Source organism: Centrocercus urophasianus, unplaced genomic scaffold (genome assembly GCF_019232065.1).
Source record: "Centrocercus urophasianus isolate 14NV4802_14NV808 unplaced genomic scaffold, USGS_Curo_1.0 seq_11, whole genome shotgun sequence".
NCBI lineage: Eukaryota > Metazoa > Chordata > Aves > Galliformes > Phasianidae > Centrocercus > Centrocercus urophasianus.
The window spans coordinates 49537928-49557367 of record NW_024884253.1 but is presented as its reverse complement, the minus strand read 5'-3'; the positions used below and the strand labels follow the sequence as shown (position 1 = coordinate 49557367).

The 19440-nt window shown below is 38.8% G+C and overlaps 1 protein-coding gene across 1 annotated transcript in view; it reads left to right on the top strand.

Moving 5' to 3' along the window:
- Positions 1–19440, top strand: part of PIEZO2 (piezo type mechanosensitive ion channel component 2) — a 236754-nt gene that overhangs the window by 114538 nt on the left and 102776 nt on the right. The window contains exons 6-7 of the mRNA XM_042839118.1: positions 3411–3621; positions 6064–6277. Coding sequence (XP_042695052.1) covers positions 3411–3621; positions 6064–6277 — 425 coding nt within the window. The remainder of the gene's footprint in view (positions 1–3410; positions 3622–6063; positions 6278–19440) is intronic.

Sequence of the window (19440 nt, the reverse complement as noted above, 5' to 3'; positions counted from 1 at the left end):
TAGCTCTCAGAGTCTTTTCACTGAAATAATCATTGACTGGGCCATTAGTGACACCACTGGGAGACAGAATAAGGCAGAGAACTAAGGTATTCATAAAAGCTTGCAGATAGGGAACTGAGGGATGTAGAAGATAACCTCAGTGTTTTGGGCTCACTGACACTTGTGGCATCCAGCGCCAGCGCAAGAGGCCATGGGCACAAACTGGAGCACAGGAGGTTCCCTCTGAACAGCAGGCAGCACTTCTGTGCTGTGCAGGTGACGGAGCACTGGCACAGGCTGCACAGAGGCTGTGGGGTCTCCTCCTTGGAGGTCTCTAGAAGCCGCCTGGCCGTGGGCCTGGGCACCCTGCTCTGTTGGCCCTGGTGCAGCGGGGCTGGGAGTGGGGGACCGGGAGGGTCCTGCCTGCCTCAGGTGTGCTGGGATTCTGTGACTCCACTCTTTCCAGGGAATATGCTGGTGTAAAGCCCTGAACTCTGAAAACAGGGAGTCTTTGTCATCAACATCATTGGTAATTCAGATGGCGATGAAAAACTGATAAAACAACTGTTCTGGAAAAGCTTCAATGACTGCAGATTATGGTTATTGTTGATGATCAGATTTTCTCATGTGATAGCTTCTCTTTAAGAGAGGAGAGTGATTGAAGAGCCTCAAATCAAAACAGGAAGAGATATGTAGTTTTAGAAGGAAAATTTGAGAAATCAGTGTTTTCTGGGGATCAGAACACTGCAGTTATCTTTAGGACAGCTGATGATCACAGGAACACCTGAAGTAAGTTGTTCTGCATTTCTGGTGGAGTTTTTACATTGCTATAAATTTTTGCTGATCCTGAACTACATATTTTGCCATCTAAATAGAAGTGCAAAGATAAGGTGACTTGTTGGGTAAATCATCCACTTTCAGGCTTCTTGCTATTTTTAATCTCTGTGCAGCTCAGTTCATGGAAACTTTTGACCATCATCTCATTCTCAGCGTTGTCCTGGTTGAGTGGAATATTCTCCTTCCTAGTGCTTCTCCCTGGGCATGCTGTGTGATGTGTGTCAGTAGCAGATTAACAATACAGAACTGTTAAGACAACAAAGGTTGGGCTCTTTTAACTTGGCTTTCTTATCTCTTGTCCTCTCTTTTATTTTGTTCCTTGAAACTATTATGCGTTTTTCTCAAGCGCATACTTAAAAATATTTTAATTATGCACTTTTCCCTTGATAACTTTTTCTATTTTCTTACAGATAAAATATTTTTATTTTCTTTTCTCATTTTTACATGTGTACAGTTAAGTGCCAACTCACTTAAGCTATAGTAAATGTATGACTCGCAATATAGGTTCATGATAATCATACAGATATTTCTCCTCATAGTCTCCCTTGGAATATCTTATTTATTTTGAAATGATTCCTTTCACATTTTTTAATTCCATATTTTAATGCCTACTGTCTTAAAGAATTTGAAAACAGTAGCTGAGGAAACAACACTCTCCTTCAGAAAGGTCCGCAGGCCTGTGTATGTTAGGAGTGCCATTTCGTATTTTCTAAACTCTCTTTGGTTTGAAGTGTAAATATTGTTGAAGGTCTCACTGTTCACTGGTCATGTTAAACTGAAGGAACAGAATGCCAGAGCCAGTGCAGGTAGAGTAAGACCAAGCCTAGAGAACTAGATGAGGAGCAGGTTCATCTGGTAAAAATAGCCCAAGCAGAAGTGATCATTACTTTTGCCCTTTGTATGGCTTGCTCACTAAAACAGTTTTGCTAGAAGTAAGAGCATAATGTATTATTCAAACTACCATCTGCACTGTTTCTGAATACTTAGCTCATGTTGCAATAGGAGTTCAAATATGAACTGAAACAATGAACAGATTTAAAACTTATTTGTGCTGAATGGCCCAAATGGTGACAACTGTCTGTTTGCACTGCCAGCTCCTCTCCATTGTTCTGCATCAGAAGCTAATAATTTGTATGTGGAGGGCTCTGGGACAATAACAAAGGGATTACGATGTTACCTTACTCCATTTATAATGGATATAGTTAGTGAAATAGCTGGGTATGTCCAAGAGAAAGGTACATTTCCTCTGTCAGCCCTGTTGTATTTAATACATATTTAATCATCTGTAAAACAGATACTCTTGAGAATGAGCAAGCTTTTTCTGGGCAATCACAACATTGTTAATGCTCCAAAGCGGGAGGAGAAAGTACGCACCGAGCTTAGAGGCGAAACAAGGGAGCCCATAAGAATTTTTTTTCCCTTTGAGAGCCTATATAACAAAATGGTACTGGAGAATTTGGATGTGTTAAGCAGGCCATTCCTGCTGCAATCTTATCTGTCAACGTGGATTTTTTTGCTGCCAGAAGTCACTAACAAATATAAAATTGACATTCTAATGAAAAAATATCAGTAGTCTCTCTTTCTCACTTTTACACAGAGATACTGCTTGGCCAGAACATTAGCTAATGTAAATCCAGACTAGTGCCAAAGACACAGAGTGAGAATCTGGCTCTAAACTACTACATTCTAATATGTATATGTATGCCCCTTCGTGTCTGTGAATGACTAACTTTTCCGTAAATGGTTTCTCTGGGTGGGCCTCCTGGTTATTCTGGTGATTCTCATAGTGGGTCAATGATTTATTCTGCATCATTCAAGAGCTCTGAGTGTCTTCTGGTCTCCAAGATACGATGGAGGCTTGATGGAGAAGTCCACTGCCAAACCCTATCAAACTGTTAAGTATGAAGGACCTTCTCCTTTTTCCCTTTCCTTTTTGGCATTGTGCAATTCTAAGCCCCTGGTCTCATTTTCTAAATTTTTGCAGATTACTTAAGCTTTTGGTACTTCTCTCTCACTGACGTTTTCTCCTGTTGTTTCATAGACTGCCAACCTCCTCATTTCTGATTCTTTCCCTGAGTCTCTGCTGGGTGTAGTTTTTCTCTCTCAACCTGCCCTTCCTCATGAACTATCTGTCCATTTATCTCAGCCCTTATTGCTCTGCCTCAGATCACTGAGGAAAGGTTAAAAAGTGGATTTAGCTGAGGATCTTCAATCGGGAAGGTATTTTTGGTTATTGTATGCAGCTTACACGCAAAGCTCTTAAGCCAGAGAGGAATTTGAGATTATGTATCACAGGATGGAAAGGATGTTCTGCCAACCAAATAAAATTTTGTATAGAATTTGTGGCTTACTATATGTATGTTAGAAGAACTGAAGTCTTTCTCAGCAACAACTCCTAATGTCCTTTCCTCTTGAGAGCCATTAATGCGCAACTCTAGCTTTAGTACTACTTTTGTAATTCTCCTGTTCTTGGAGAACTTCCTAGTTGAAGATTATAAGAAGGCTTCATTGTTAAATATTGTATCTGTGTTTTCAAAATTTCAAAATCTCTTTCTCTCTTTTGCATTTTCTCTTTTTGGATCCTCCTCCTTCAGGCTGTAAGAGAAAAGTTAGAGCCAGACGATGCTTTGATGTATGAAGAAGACCTGGATGATGAAGACTGTGGTGAAGCAGAATTTGAGGAAACAATGAAATTAAAACTGCTGCGTAGAATTGCCTCCCTAGCATCCAAACTGAGAGAGTTTATTGGCAACATGATAATCACCACTGGAAAAGTTGTTGTTACAATTTTACTTGGTTCAGCAGGTTGGTGCTTTTGAAAAATTTCCTCCAGAGCCCATTGCATTATGCATTTAAGAAATGAGTTTTCAGCACTTCAGTGCCTGCGGGAATAACAATGGAAATTTTGAAGGGAAAAGAAACTGCTGCTGATTTTATTTAAATTAACTTTTTGGCAAGCATTGGAATATACTGAATTGCTTAATTTTTTAGTACTACTGTGCTGTCCTATCATTCTGTATATGACTTTTACAGTTTTTATTGTAGCCAAATGGTGAACAGTTGCATAATACAAGTGACTGACATAAATTTATAGATTTGGTACTGTCTATTCCAAGTATAAAAATGAACTGAGTTCACATTGCTTTAAAAAAAAATAGTATATATATATTATATATATATATATATATACGCAGTGTATAACAGAAGAGATAAACCGACTTCACAATGACTTTTGATGTGACTTCAATGCTGGCTGACAGAAGTAGTTTTTTTTAATATATCTAACATTTTATGTGACATCTGATTTAGTAATACATAATCAGCTACTGAGGGAATGGAAGTACACAAAATTACTGAAGATTGTAACACATGAATTTAAAATTGGTTCCTGCAGTTCTAAATTAGTATTTATAAGCCTATTCAGATGTTTGAATGGAGTTCTCACATCTGAGATATAAGTAAATACCTAACATAGACGTGTACAAGAATATAAGGAATAGAAAGTATAAGAAAAAGTTTGGTATTGGTATTGGATGACACGGAAAAGCGCGTTGTGACTCTTGATAAGGTAGGCTTTTTCAGTAAGGTAATCTCATCTAGCAGTCTTACACATAAGCAAAATCAAAGTAATAAATCTAAAAAGGAAAAAAAATAGGCAATGTGGATCAGCATGGAGACTGACATCAGGGAAGAGAGTGCTATGAAATAAAAGTGATCGATAGATACCGGCAAATGATTTCAGTCTCTTTCTGAATTTGCATGAATATAACACTAACAAACAAAAAGAAAACGACCTTTGGCAGACAAAACTGAAGAATGGCAGTGGTAGGAGACATTTTCTTCAGTGGCACTGGGCAGCTTGTCTGTGTAATTCCAAAATACACTGAGGACTGGGAGGTGTTCAGAAGAGAGTTACAAAAAAAAAAAAAAAAAAAAAAAAAAAAGGGCCTGAGGTCTTGGAAGCCTGTATTCCAGAGATATTCCTGAGAGAGACCTCACGTTTAATTAGTTAAATACTTCCTTAGTCAATGTGCCAGGAAAAAGAAAAAAAAGATGAATGATGATTTGATTGCAGTCTGAAAGTACTGACAAAGTTACAAAGGGCCTACATTTTTGTAGCAGACGTCTCATCCAACAGAACTTATAATGTGATCCAACAGCTAAGTGGTAAACTTGGGCAATTTGAGACCAGAAATAAATTTTGAGTTTTTCACTGCCTGTGTAATTGGCCATATAAACAACTTATTCATGGATATAGCATATTCTCCTTCTCCTAAAGTGATTAAATGAAGACAGAGTATCTCTTTGAAGGAAGAAAATAAGTAGTCAGAGGCTCAAGGCAGAAATTACTGGGTGAAGTTTTATATCCTTCATTACAAAGGCAATCAGAATAAATGATCCCTGTGGTCCTGCCACGTGTTTAAATCTGTAAACCTATGGAGAAGCCAGCACTGGAGCAGAGACAAGCATTCTATGATGGAAAAGGATGTGATAATGAAACTCAGGCAACATTTCCATAGCTGAGGGTCCTTGTGGTATATATATGTTGCCTAGCATCACGTGGATGTGGCCACTCCAGCTTTTGAGAATCTCTGCCACTAAAATCCAGAGTGAAGCCCCTTGTCTTCTGAGCCCCTCTCTGTCCCATTATGCTTTGCAAGAACTCTGTTCTGTGAAAGGTGCAGATGTATATGCATCAGTATATGCATCATGGTGTTTTTTTTCATTTTTACTGACGCAAAATATCTGAAGTTTTACATGACAAGGCTTTTCACTGTTCATTCATCGTGTCATTTTAGCATCTTGTACTTAAAACTCATTTTGAAATTTAATATGGCAGTGCATCTATTGACTAGTCTTGCAGCTGCATTTCTGGTTTTCTCCATGCTTTGTGAAATATTTTTACAAATGTAAGAGAAGATTTCTGAGAAGTGGTTGCGTCCCAAGTGCTAAGGTACAGAAAAAGTACAGAATTGAGCAAGAAACACCGAAATCCTTTTCCTCTACTCTCCCAACAGATAGAATCATAGAATCATAGAATTGCTGAGTTGGAAAAGACCTGAAAAATCATCAACTCCAACCACAACCTAACCATACTACCCTAAATAACAGACTTAAGAGCTAACTGTAATAGTTAGCATAAAGATAGTTAGATTAAGTTATTAAATACATTTGTCAGACATTAGATTTAACTAAATGGTGTTTTTTCCCACATTTTTTCAACCCTCCTCGTTTTTGTTTTCGCAGGTATGATGGTGCCATCCTTGACCTCAGCTGTATATTTCTTTGTATTTTTGGGCCTGTGCACATGGTGGTCCTGTTGCCAAGCATTTGATCCGCTGATATTCAGCTGCCTGTGTGTATTAATGGCTATATTCAGTGCAGGGCACTTGATTGGACTTTATCTGTACCAGCTGCAGTTCTTCCAGGAGGTTGTTCCACCGAAAGACTTCTATGCCAGGTAAAAGAAATTCCTTTCTTGTGGCCATCTGATGCAATGCTCTGTTATCACATGCTGAAGCATATGGCCTTTGCTTTGACAGATTCAATGCATAAGTTTGGAAAAAGTCTTGTTTGCTCTTTGAAGAGTGGAAGCACAATGGGCTGAATGGTTTTGGATAGTAGAGCAGTGACAGCCCTGTCTGGGAAATTGGGTAGAGAGAGCTGGGGCTTCCTAGTAGGGGAGGATGAGTTTTGTTTTTATCAGAGTGATTCTCAGATATGAGTGAAAAGGATTTGGCTAATACAGGAGATAAAGGAAACCAGCGGCAGCACTGATGCAAAGGAGTTGAATACATGCGCATTTTTATTTGAGGGAAAGAAATATTCAGAGGTGTAATGAAGTAGTGTCTTAATGAGGCAAAATGCACAAGTAATCTGCCATCCTTGTGTGCAGAGACTCAGGGCAGTTGTGGTACATCATCTGCTGTGCATAATACTAGGCTGGGAATATAAAATTTTCCTGTGGTCACACAGAACGTGCCAATCTTATGTTCATATCAACAGCCACATCATTTTTATGTTACTGCTGCAGTAAATACTGGCTGTGCTAACCCTTTAATGTTTTGATATGACTTTATACTGCATTCTAAAAGAAGATGAAGTAAAATGTATTTTATGCCTATCTTTTCTTCTGCACTGTGGTTGCAAACTGTTTTCAGGGTATATTTTCTAGTGCCATTGTGTGCCATTTAGTGCCATTCCTTGCCTTAAACTTGTTGTAAAACTTATTTTTTTCTTCTAGTAAGTTCATTGTTCCCTGTAAGTATTGTAAGTTGAATGGGAAGGGACATCAGATGTACTGTGAATCTATTAATTTATGGTATCTCAAAGCACCTCATTAAAAGCTGTAAAAAACAATGGCTGCTTAGCCACTGTAGTTGGTACTTTAATACTTATTTTGATATGTTGTTTGGTACACATTAATAGTTGTGTGTTCTGTGATGTTGGAACTGCTGATTTGAGGAAGCTGATTTTTGGAGAGCAGAGGATTACCAGGAAAATCAGAAAAAGGTTTATTGAGTTTAGGTTCTCTTGTGCCACCTAGAGGTCAATGTGGGAAAATGAGTGATTTCTAGTTCTGAATTGCTGAAGTACTCACAACTTCCCTAAAACTTTTGTATTGCTTTCGCCGTGTATTCATAAAAGAAACAAAACGTTTCATCTATTTAGGTATGAGGATATCATCTCACGATGTTACAAACAGGAAAAAAAATCTCATGGAAAGGAAGTATGTTTCGCAACATTTCTGTTAGAATACAAAAAGCGCTCTTGAGACGCATCAGTTGTAAAAGTCTCTTTCTTCATTTTAATATATTTATTACTAACTTGTATCAACTTGAATTTTCAATTTATTTAGTTTCCATTTAGTTTCCGTGTTAATTTCTTTTTTGTTAATAGTGTAATGCTACCATTTATGATTAAATTTCATTTAGTGTGCAAATACCAATTCAGCTCAGTCACTTATTTTTGAAATTAAAAATATGATTGAAAGCAAATTCTCTTTATCTTGCTGAAGAAAAACAAAGCACCTTCAGAGTTTGGATTAAAAAAATCCTGTTGTTGGGCTTTGGAACTTCTGTTCTTGATAGGCTTTGTTTAAGCAAGAATTGTGTAATCTGTTTGCAGACTTTCTGTTGAAATTGTTCTTTTCTGAACTCTGTTTTTTACGTATGATGTGAAGAGCTATCTTCTAAATTACATAGGAAATCGTATCTGAAGATACAAACATTGATAGCATCTTCAACAGAAGGTGCAGTAATTATTTTCTTCTTTCTTCAGTCACAGTTCTTCTGTGAATTTTCTTTAATCTGCTTTTAGGGAGAGCTGTTTGATGAGCATCGAGGCAGGTATTCAGATTGCTTGAATGTGAAAATTTGAGGATAAGGAAAAGTTGCTTTTAATGACTGGAGTAGGACTGGCATATAAGCAGCAGCTAGAGAAGAAGGAAATGAGAGTAACGTGCACTGGTATGGTACAGAAAAAATATGTTAGAGTTTCTTATCCCAGAAAAAAAAACAAAGTCTTGTTATTTTATGTGCCGTCTTGGTTTGAAACAGAGCTAAATATGCAGAGATCCCATTAATACTAGCAGATGTCTTGAATGGGTAAAGTATATGTTGGGAAAATAATTTGATTTTCAGTGTTTCTGTCTAATGTTCTCACGCAGAATATTTTATTTAATGTCTTTTTGCAAAAGGAGAAGTAAAGACTGTTCTCATATTTACGCAGTTGTGTGAACTCTATTTAGCAGCAAAAAAACTCACTTTATTCAGAAATGTAGAAAAGGTACATGTATTTGCATTTGGTAACTTTAGAGCCATTAGAGATGGAACTTAATCCATGAACAAAATAGGGAAACATAAGGAAGAAGGGCTATTATTTTTCTGGAAAGTTTTGAGGGCTTGACCCTCAGGCTCTCCTAAGATGCAAGGGGACATGGATATTTCTCCTCTCTGCAGAGCATAAGGCTAACATTGGTATTTCTCAAGTTCTCAAGAAATCTGCAAGTTGTTTCAGGTTCACATAAAGATGTGTTGTCTCTAAATAATCACTCAGCTTGCCACTTCACTGATTGATTTCAGACTAGATAAAGTTAGACAGCTCCAGACAGGCTGGAAAATTCTCAAGTTAATATTTGTCAGCTTAGGTTCGAATTGTGCTTGAGCAGCTCCTTCTTTTTAAGAACGCTTCAACTCAAAACTCAGTAACTGTGATTGTAAGAAGTGATTGAATAGCGTTGCCAGAGGAAATTAATTTGGTTGAAAGGAATGGTCTGAAATAAACCCAGGGAAATATATTCTCTCTGTTCTGATTTGGTGAACTTTATGCCCTGGAACCTTATGAGATTCTACACCACTCCGCAATAGGATATGATGATAACACAGACATAACTTTGTATTTGTTGTATTGCTGCTACCAAACATGGAGACATTGATCTTCTACAAAGTTTCAGATCTTCTGTTGTGGTTTTCTGGTTCTGCAGTGGGCGTATAGAAATGGCGTGGACACACATTTAAATGCCGTGCAGCGTGCTCTGGGATGCACACATTGGAAAATATGTAGGGCACTGAAAAACTGAAGTGCAGCTTTATGTGTCAGGTACGCTAGTGAAGAGCTTGCATGAAGCTTTCTCTAGTCTTCACAGCTTTTCTTCTGCAGACCAGCCCATGGTGGAGATGTGAGGAGCAATCATTCAAAGCAGTGCTCTGACTGCCCAGGAAAGTGGTCATATAAGTTGAACAGGGGGACTGGTCTTAATAAGCCAAATCTGCTCTTCAGATAGGAGTTACTTAGTTGCATAAGTTTGCACTGGTTAAATACTACCTGATCTCTGAAAAATTAAACAAGCACACTTCTTTCACACCTTCATTTAAAATAGTTACCCCCCCATGTTGACTTGCTGATATGTTTATCACAGAATTGGTGATTTACAGAGATGGGAAAACAGTCGTGAGAAGTACACACTTAAAGCAAAATTCTCAAAATATCATACTTCTGCCATGAAATTCTTTTCACCTGATTTAATAAAAACAAGTCAATTAGCTAAAATGACTTTAGAAATTATGTACACAGTGTCATAGCCTGAAAAAATACACAATAATGTGTATCATTTTTCAGATTGCTGCCTCTTTTCTTCCTGTTGCAGCTTGTCTTGGCAAAAGGATGTAATCAGGGCAATGAGAAAGTCTTGCCAACATGAAGAAATAGGATCAGTGCAGTGGTATGAAGTTTATCTTGAGTTAGTAAAGTTATTCCTGTCCAAAACTTTGCTTACATGCTTATTTGTTTAAAAATCCCACAATCAGATTTAAACAAAAACTTACGTGTTGTCTTAGAGATTCACATCTTGCATTGGTCTTACATGTAGATCTTACATTGCTTGTAGTTTTCAGGCAAGTAATGTTCAAAATAGTTTAAACAAAAAAGGCTTAATCTATAGGAAAAAGATCACTCTTATGAATTGAAGCAAATCTGGGAGTCCAGGGAGTGCCAGCCTCTTGACAGGGGTACATCATTTCACAGCTTCTGTGAAATCTGTAAGTGAATCTGGAATTACCATCTGTTTGCTTCATTGCAATCTGAATGGGGAAGGCAAATCTCAGGCTGTCTTAAACTGGAAATTTTCTTCTGAAAGGTGCCTATAAATCTCTTCAAGAACAGGATTTTTAAATAGTTCTTACAGTGATTGGTAACAAACTTGTTACTTGATGGGGGAGGAGTATTCCTACAGATGCGGATTCAGAATATCCAGGTTTTCTTTAGATTCATCTGAGATAAGTCCAGTCAAAAATTTTCCACCTGAACCTACAAAGAGCATTTGGAATATGTAGCCCAAAGGCCCTGGATATTCAGAGTATAGGGTCTAAGCACAGTCTTAGAATGTTCCTGGAGCTGTCAGATAGGGGTCAGATACCCAGCTGTAATCGTCTTTCTGAAATTCTATCCTTCTGAAAGGATAGGAGTGCCAATAAAATCTCAGTGGGATTAGAAGATATTGCCAAAATAGCATGATAATGCTGGTCGATTCCCTTGTTGGCAGTGTCTGTATCACTGCAGGGTAAGGCACTGATCTCTTTCTGCATTTGCAGTGCAGTTGGAACTGAGAGGTGGGCAACAGCATTTCCCATGAGTTGCTCCCAGTAGCAGCCCTTGCTGCAGACCATCTTTGTCACCTGCCTCGAGGATGCCTGGGAGTGGCAGAGTATTTGTATCCCCATATGAATTTCTGTCTTGGAGTTGTTCTCTGACTGGTCATGAGGCAGAGATTGGTAAGATAGAGTGTTTGAAGTTCATTTGTGTGTCCTATATTGAGCTGCCCCTTGACTGGCATGGCTTTTGTGCCTTCTGCCTGATTTCTTAGCCACTTACCACCATGGCACTACGACACTTGCTGTCAGGACAGAGACCTCTGGATGCTTGCCGTGCAAAGATATAGCTATGCCCTTACTCTGTTTCCATTTTCCTCTATCAGTAAAAGCACAATTCATTCTTTCATATGGCTCTGAACCATGCCATACTGGCCCCTACTTCTGTCACTATGGCTGGTTTGGCTTTGAGAGCCAGGATTTCCCTCTTACACAGTTTAGGTGATTGATGCAATGTTGTATTATTCCTTTGCAGCTGAGCTTCATATTAGCTGTACAGTACATCATAGATTAGGAGACTATTAATACTACTTAGATAGAAGACTTTAGTTTATGTCCTTTCTTACTGTTTTGTCTTCAGCTTCCTTATCTTTATTTTAAAAATTATTTTACAAAGGAAGTAAATGATTCTGTTAACAGCTTAGAAATGCAAGTTCAGGCTCCTGTTGACCAAAGACAGCAACCATCCTTGCTATTATTCTAATTGCTTTCTAAACTAAGAGATAAATAGCCCACTGTGAATGCTGTTCTGAATTGCATGATTCTACAGTGGATGTTTTGACCCACAACTTTGTACACCACACAAAGTGAACTTCTCAATATTATGCTAGGAAACATTTCAGTACTGTAGAATGAACACTTTCCTATCAGCAGAACATTCGTTTTTTATTAACTACCTAATATTTTATATCTGGTGTCCAAAGACAATCTTTCACACAAGTGTTTAATTTTGTGAGATGGATATTTTTATGAGAGGCATTTGTACCATCTCTTCTCTCTCTCTTTTTTTTTTTTTTTTTTTTTTTAAACCCTCAGATTTTCATGTTTTTGAGAAGATCGTTACTTTTTTTGTCAGATCTAATTGAAGCTGACCAGATTTTATTAGGAAAAGGTCAGATATAAGAGCCCTTGTTCACAGGCAGCATGACAGCACATACTTTGTTTCTGAAAGCCACGGCAGTTAGAAATGAGTAGACAGTCAGTACTGTTCAGTTCAACAAAGTAGAGCAATGCAGTGGGATTAAGATGAAGGGAGGGAACATCTCAAAACAAGAGCAAGGAATCTTTGGAGAGCTCTGACATTTCTTGACGATTTCAATTTGTAAAACCTGTCTTATACGTAGGTTCTACTGTATATCTTATCAAGTTAAATATTATTCTTAGTCTCTTCTCACCAGAAGTTGTAAGATTTTTATCCCTTTGCTCATGGATTGTGCAAATTCTCTGTGAGGGTTTGAACTCAGAATGGTTTCTCTAGCTCCTGCCTCAATAAACAAGGAGGGTAAATAAATTGCAAGTGAAATTGAATGAACTCGGTGAGGAAACTTCAATTTTATTGACAGATGGTAACAAAAGGCTGCTCTGAATAGAAAGATTAACGTGGTCATCCTACATCACATAAAACACCTGTAGCTGGGGCTGGCGAGCTGTTAAATGCATTCATGGCAGTATGGCAGAGAGGGTTGAAAATAAGAGTTGAAAAAAGTGAACCAAGGAATAATAAAAAAAATCATAAGAAGCCTTCTGAACTTTTCCATTAAGTTTATTTCTCATTCCTAAGAGGGAGATGTACTGGTGCTTAACAAGCCTTCTATATTCTTTTGTTCCCATTTGGCGTCTTACTTCCCTGGAGCAAGCTGGTGTGGTTTATATCAAGAACTGCTCAAGATGACTGGCAAAGGAATAGTCCTATTGAGTGAACCTGGCCCAGAATTTAATTTAAAATTGAACTTTCTGTAAGACTGCAGAAGGTTAATTTAATACTTCATATTCTGAGTACTGCGCTGTTAACCAACCTGTTAGCGCTGTCTGGAATAACCAAATGCAATTGGAGAAGCACTGGTGGAGTTCCCAGTCAGTTGTAGCAGGAAAAGCTTGGAGATGTTGCAAATCTGCTCACTCCTGTGAGATTTCCAGCTTTGTGTCTATTATGTGGGCATTCAGAGGTTCATCCAAAATGAATCCACCTCTTCCAGTGCTCATTTGGAGGGATTCCTTGGGAATTCACTTATCAGCTGGCATGCAATAAATATCTACTCTGCAATCACTTTACAGCAGAGTTGTATCAGTATTGATTTAAAATGGTTAGCTTAGGTTTTGGTGAAAGTCCAGTAGTGACAATGGGGAAGTGAGTGTAGGCTTAACAGTTATATTAGTGAGAATCTGTAGCCCTTGCTGGTTTTCACTTGGTTATTAAAAGCTGTCTCTATTCACTGCATACTGCTATTCCTTAAAATCAACAAATTCCTGTTTGTGCCAGAATTTACAGGATGTTTGAAATTCTATAGAAAAAAGCAATAGCTGAACTGGTAGGTAGACTGCAGAAATGTATCTGTCAGTCAGTACAGTGACTCTCCATCCCCATAGCCATTGGTGTCCTTCATAACTCTCACCCCCTACCAAATGCCAAAGGCAGTCTCAGTAGAAGCAGGCATGACTTTGATCATATTACTCACGCATGTTCAACTTTTTGGCTTGCCTGAGCCACACTGAGTGAAGAGGAGTTGTTTTGGGCTGCAAATGTGTAGGTCACTCTGAAAGTAATACCTAATTAATTTCCATGGAAACTACAGCAGATGAGCAGTAACTCTGCTCGATGGAATAAATTTTCAGCTACAAAGCACTATTTTTTAATATAATTAACACCATTAGCTGTGCATTTTCACCAGTGATGACCTGGAGCCTGCGTGCCACACTTGTCAAAACCTGCACCAGCAGAGGTGACCCACTGTTGTTTTTGCCACTGACCAGTGAGATATGTGGCTTGGTTTTGTGAAACTAACTCATCAGTCTGATTTGATGGCATTGACTGCAATTCTTAGCAAGTACTCAAGGTGCTCATCAGATATTTTCAATGAAATTTTACTCTTCTTGTGCTTCATCTTTGACAATAGTTGTTCACAAACATGTTTTCTGCCAAAGGCAATGACATGACTGAGGTATGATTGTGAAGCGGACTTCTCTGTTAGAAGTCTGGTAAGATTTTTGAGCTAAATGTCTGATTGCAACTCTATACATTCCATTTGAAAAATGTATTCGTTTTGAATGAAAATGGAGTTGCAAATATATTCTAAAATTGATTATTCTTTTCAGCAATTTTGAAACCTGTTCTCAAATTCATTTATCCAAACAGAAAGCAAGACTGTATTTTTCACTATTCTCAGGACTACGTTTAGCCAAAATGCTTAAAATTTTTTTTGCCAGAACTTGAGTTGGCACTGCACTGCACCCTCCGCATGCCCTAGTTTCAGCTCAGGTAACGTTAATAGTGTGCTGATGGTTGTTGCTGAGAGATGTGTGTGTGCCTGGGGGCCAGGCCAGGCCACTCAGTGGGGCAAAGCCACCACCATGATGGCACAGGGCTGGGGGTGGCCACACTGTGAGCTGTGCTGGGCTGTACGTGTCCTGTGCATTGTACATGCCTGATGCTGGAGTTGTGCTACTGGTGACTGATGGCTTGATCTTCCCCTTCACTGCAAAAGGAATGCAAATAAGAGACATGCCAACACATTTTAAAGACAACAAGGGGTGTAAACTAAGAGATGTGCTCTTAAAAACAACACCCTTCAGCACTCAGGAGAGACTGGTTTTCTTTTATCGCAGGTGGTTCTCATTAGTGGGGAGAGGGGAGTCTTGGCATTCCCAACAACACTTACACTGTATCTGGAAACTGAGCTTACACTACAAACATAAAACTGGTCACCATTGCATGACATAATGCTGGCAAGTTGCCACCTTCTTGCTGTCTTCTGCCCTCAAATAGCTGTGCATTAATGTAAGAGTAGAAGTTGTCCATTATTTCTTGGTATTTGTTGGGATGTTGAGGTGCAAGGGGTGGGGAAAGGTGTCAAAGATTTTACTAGTGCCACTGAGCCATGATAAACTTGCCTGTTGGCTCTTATTTGGCTGAAGTAGGTGAATTCATAACAGAGCCCTCCCACTTTTACATCCAGTCCCATGACTTGCACCCAACACAGCTCGACACTGAAAGAAGCTCTGCTCATTGTCAGCAAGAGCCAGATCATCTTCTATACGCAGTGTATCAACTCATGATTTCCACATTGAAATGTGAATAAAGGCTTTTGCCTGTCACAGGCTGCCCTGTGAGAACATCTAGGTGATGCCTTTGAAGAATTGAGCCTTTAATTGTCTTTTCTTTTGGAACAACACCGTTCTGCCTACTATGATCACTAAGCAAGTGCCTAAAAAGGACAGAAGAATAACAGAGAGATCCAAACTCCCTTCCTGTCAGATTCAGATTGTTACTGCTTTATAGCATTAGGAGGTATGGTTTATATAGATTGCTGACTTCTCTTGGCATAACAAGCCTCTCCTTACTATTGCTAGCCAGCATTTATTTTCATACCCTGGCATGCCCCGGAATTAAGATGATAAATATTTAGCACTTATCTATCTCTCTGTGTTTTCAACTCAACAAATAAACATTAGCAAATGAATCACCTCACATTTCTCAGAGGTAGTACTAAAAAAAGTCCTGACTGATCTCAGCTGAGTACACACAGCTCACTCCAAGCATCTATCTGCACAGCAGCTCCTTTGTGAGGATGCACTTCATCTCTCGCTCATGTTCATTTAGCTGAAGGTGGTAACTAGCAGATAAAAACTCAGCCAATGAGGTACAATCTACAGACTATTTAAAAATGGCTGTTATACAGTTTGGGCTGTATAATTAGTTAATTAGGCATTTCCCCATGTTATATTGTTTATGATCCCTTTATCTTCCTTCCTACACGAAGTTATATTCTATTCTTTTTTTTTTTTCTATATAAAAATAATGTTGGGATGGACAACTATCTGCCTTAGTGTATTCTTTGCTAAATACAGGAATATCTTCTTAGCTCCTATTTTCTACTGCAGAACCTTTTAATTTGGGTCTCAATCACTCTTGCTTTCCTTTCAGTTTGTTTCACTGCCAACTGAGTATTTGGAAAATCTCTATCTTTTTCATGCATCACAAGCATGAAGACAGTCTATGTGACTGAAAAGTATCATCCTTCCATTTCAGAGGTGAAAAAATCAGATGAATTGCATAACCCCTACATGTAGTCAGAGTTTGGAATAAAACTTAGAGCTGTTGGTTGCATCCTCTGTCCTTGGATTCTTGGATTGCAGACCAAATCACCCCAAAGTTGAAATGAGTGTGAAGTTGCACTTTAAATCTCTTCAGTTGGCAGACATGCATGGTCATGTGGTTGCTTGATGTACTGAGTCACATGCACGTTCTGATCAGGTAGCACGCTCTACTAATTGCCAGCAGCTCACTAGGGACACTTGACCATGGTCTCCATTGTCTGATTTCAGATGAAGCTTACATGCAATGGATAAATTGCAAAAATCTATCCTTCTCCCAGCATCCAAACTTAGGACAAGAAGGCTGCTGGTGGGCTGCCTTCCATGACTGAGTTCTGGGGTCAGGCTGTCCTCTCTGCTCTGCATGTGTGAGACTTTCTGGGGTAAGACTGTTGGCTCCTGTCCCTTCAGCAGATCTGCCAACTCACTTCGAAAACCAATAACCTTAGTTACTAATTGGCATGGACAGATGTTGTTAAGCCACGCCTCCTGCTGTGTGCTGAGGTGTCCAAGCTTATCCTTTGGCAGTGGGAAGCATTTGTGGCCAGAGATGCTTCTGAGCATGCCTTCAGTTTTCCTTCTGTTTTCTGCATGGCTCCGTAGAAACTACGACCTGTTTTCTCATTCCTTTCTGAGTAGAAAATGCAATGAAACATTGAAAACTTTTCATTTTGCTGGTGCTGTCTGGGTGTTATTCTTCCCCAGATGGTGCTGTTCTGTAGGAACTGCTTTTCGTTTGGATTGCTGTGAGTGTGTACATATGTGTGGAAGGGGTGAGGGTGTCAAACCACTGTTCTCAATGCCATCCAGAGCTCTCCTTTGCAGTGGCTTTTCTTTGCTTCTCATCTAATCCTGCAAACCTGCTCTAGCAGGGGGGCTGGGCTTGGTGATCTCCAGAGTTTTCTTCCCATTTCTACAATCCTGTGATTTTGTGAAACACTGACTCAGCTCCTGCAACCTTAGGGATTCCCAAAATGCCCCTTGTCTGTAGCTGAAATGGTTTGAAAATGCCTCAACAGGCAATTTTGTGGTAAAAAAAAATGAGAAGGGAGTATCTGGGTACCATCTGCCCAAGAAATGGCAGGGGGTCCCCATGGAACCATTCGGCTAGGGCTATGGAGCCCAGCCTTGCTGGGGTAGGGATTGGCAGCCTCAGGGCTACTTTTTAAGCAGTGATGCTTCTGCTTATAAGGGAGAATGGTATTGGAAGAGAGACTCTTGATAGGAATCAGACAGGGCCCAAAAGCAACTTAGTAGCTTCATCCCCTTTCACCTTGTTCTTGCCTTCCTATCTGGTGATCCCAACTTATCTGTCAGGCAGAGATGAAAGAATGGGAAAAAGATACTGGAAAATGATGTTTCAGCATCTTTTCTTAGCAGATCTTCACCTCTGGAAGTCCCAGTAAATGTCCCCAAAGGCAAAAGCAAAATCACTGCATTTCTAGTTCACTGATGTGCTGAAAAGGTCAATGTCAATATCAGCATTCACCAGAAATTCAGAGCATAGCTGAGCCCTACAGTGGCTAATGAAATAGCTTAGGGATCCATAGAGGAAATCCACTGATAAAATAAATCTTTATGTCAGATTTTGGAGATAGACTTTGTGTTAGTAACCAAGGCATTTTTATACCTACTTCCACTATTGATGATAACAGTGGGGAATTATTGCCTCTAAGGTAATGAAAGCATACTATGAGTTTTTGGAGTAGAAGGTCACTGCAGGGCTTGATTAGCAGATGAAATGTGGTGCATCTCAAATCCTTATGTTCAGCCTTAAATTCCTCTCGGGGAAGCTGCTCTATTTTAGATATATGAAGTATTTAAATGTCTGAATTTCAGTCATTTTTAATGGATGTTCAGTCTGTAACAGCTTCCAGTCACATAGTCTCAAAGAAAATTCCATTATCTGGTTACTTTAAAGAAACAGGCTATGTAGCAGATATGATTTAACATCCTGTTTTAAAGTTGTTAATTCACTTGACAGTAAAGTGATTTTATTGTGGCTACTTTTATGGTCTTTTATTTTTTCTCTCTGAATAAAGATTGGTATTGTATTTGGAGTTTTTGCTAGCTCTTATATAGTTCACAACCCCTAAAGCTATCCTTTCATCCCTGCTGCTTCCTGGATTAATGGCTCATAATTTCTCTGTCCTCATTATATGCATGATATTAGCACACAAGTTTTAAATTACTTTTTTTTTTTTTTTTTTTCCATGAGGTTTCTCATGCAATAGCTTTGTGTTGGAAATTAGTTCTCCTTTAAAAGAATAGTCACTGATGTTTAGAAGAGGGTGGGAGATATATTAGATCTGGTTTTGTCATTGCCAGAATAGCTTTGATCCAATAGAAGCTATGGAAACCAAGAGTTGGTAGAAAATAAGTGCACAGACATCTGCTAAAGAGCTATAGAAATATGATTATGTTAAAACAAAAGTTAGAATGATCTACCCACCAAGCCTATATTCATTGTATATATGCCTGTATTAGAGTGTTGTGATAGCAACACTCTGAAGGAAAACACTTCCAGTCTTAGTCTATGTTTTCAAATATTTCCAAAAATTTATTAACTGTTAAGCTGAAATTTATCGTAATTCTTCTCAACACAATCAGATTTTTTTGTTGTTGTTAATATGGCACAGTTCCATTTAGTCAGTTCTGAATTACCCATGTTTAGGGTCCAGGTCTTTAAGTACTACTAATACTTTCAATGCTTTTTAAAATTTATATCACTCAGAAATTTATAAATTTAATACTTTTCACCCAGCTGTGGGTTGAAATTTGTGTCTGCAATATCTCCCTGCATAGTTCTTCTGCTGAGCTGAGGAGAAGATTGAAAGATTAGCTCCATTTTTGAAAATTCTTATAAATAACATGATTTGGAAAGATAAATGCTAATTTTCCTGCTCATCACTTTTCCCCTTATAAAACCAATGCCTCCTGTTCGTCTTAACCCTAACACTTTAGAATGCTTAATGCAGTACATCCCTACGACTTTCCCACTTCTTCTGTTCTGTTCTGCTATTTATTTAAAAATACTGGGTCACTGCTCACACTGGAGCATAAAGCACGATGTGGTCTGAATTCCCAGCCTATCTAACTTTCTCCCCTCCTCTCCTCTCCTCTCCTCTCCTCTCCTCTCCTCTCCTCTCCTCTCCTCTCCTCTCCT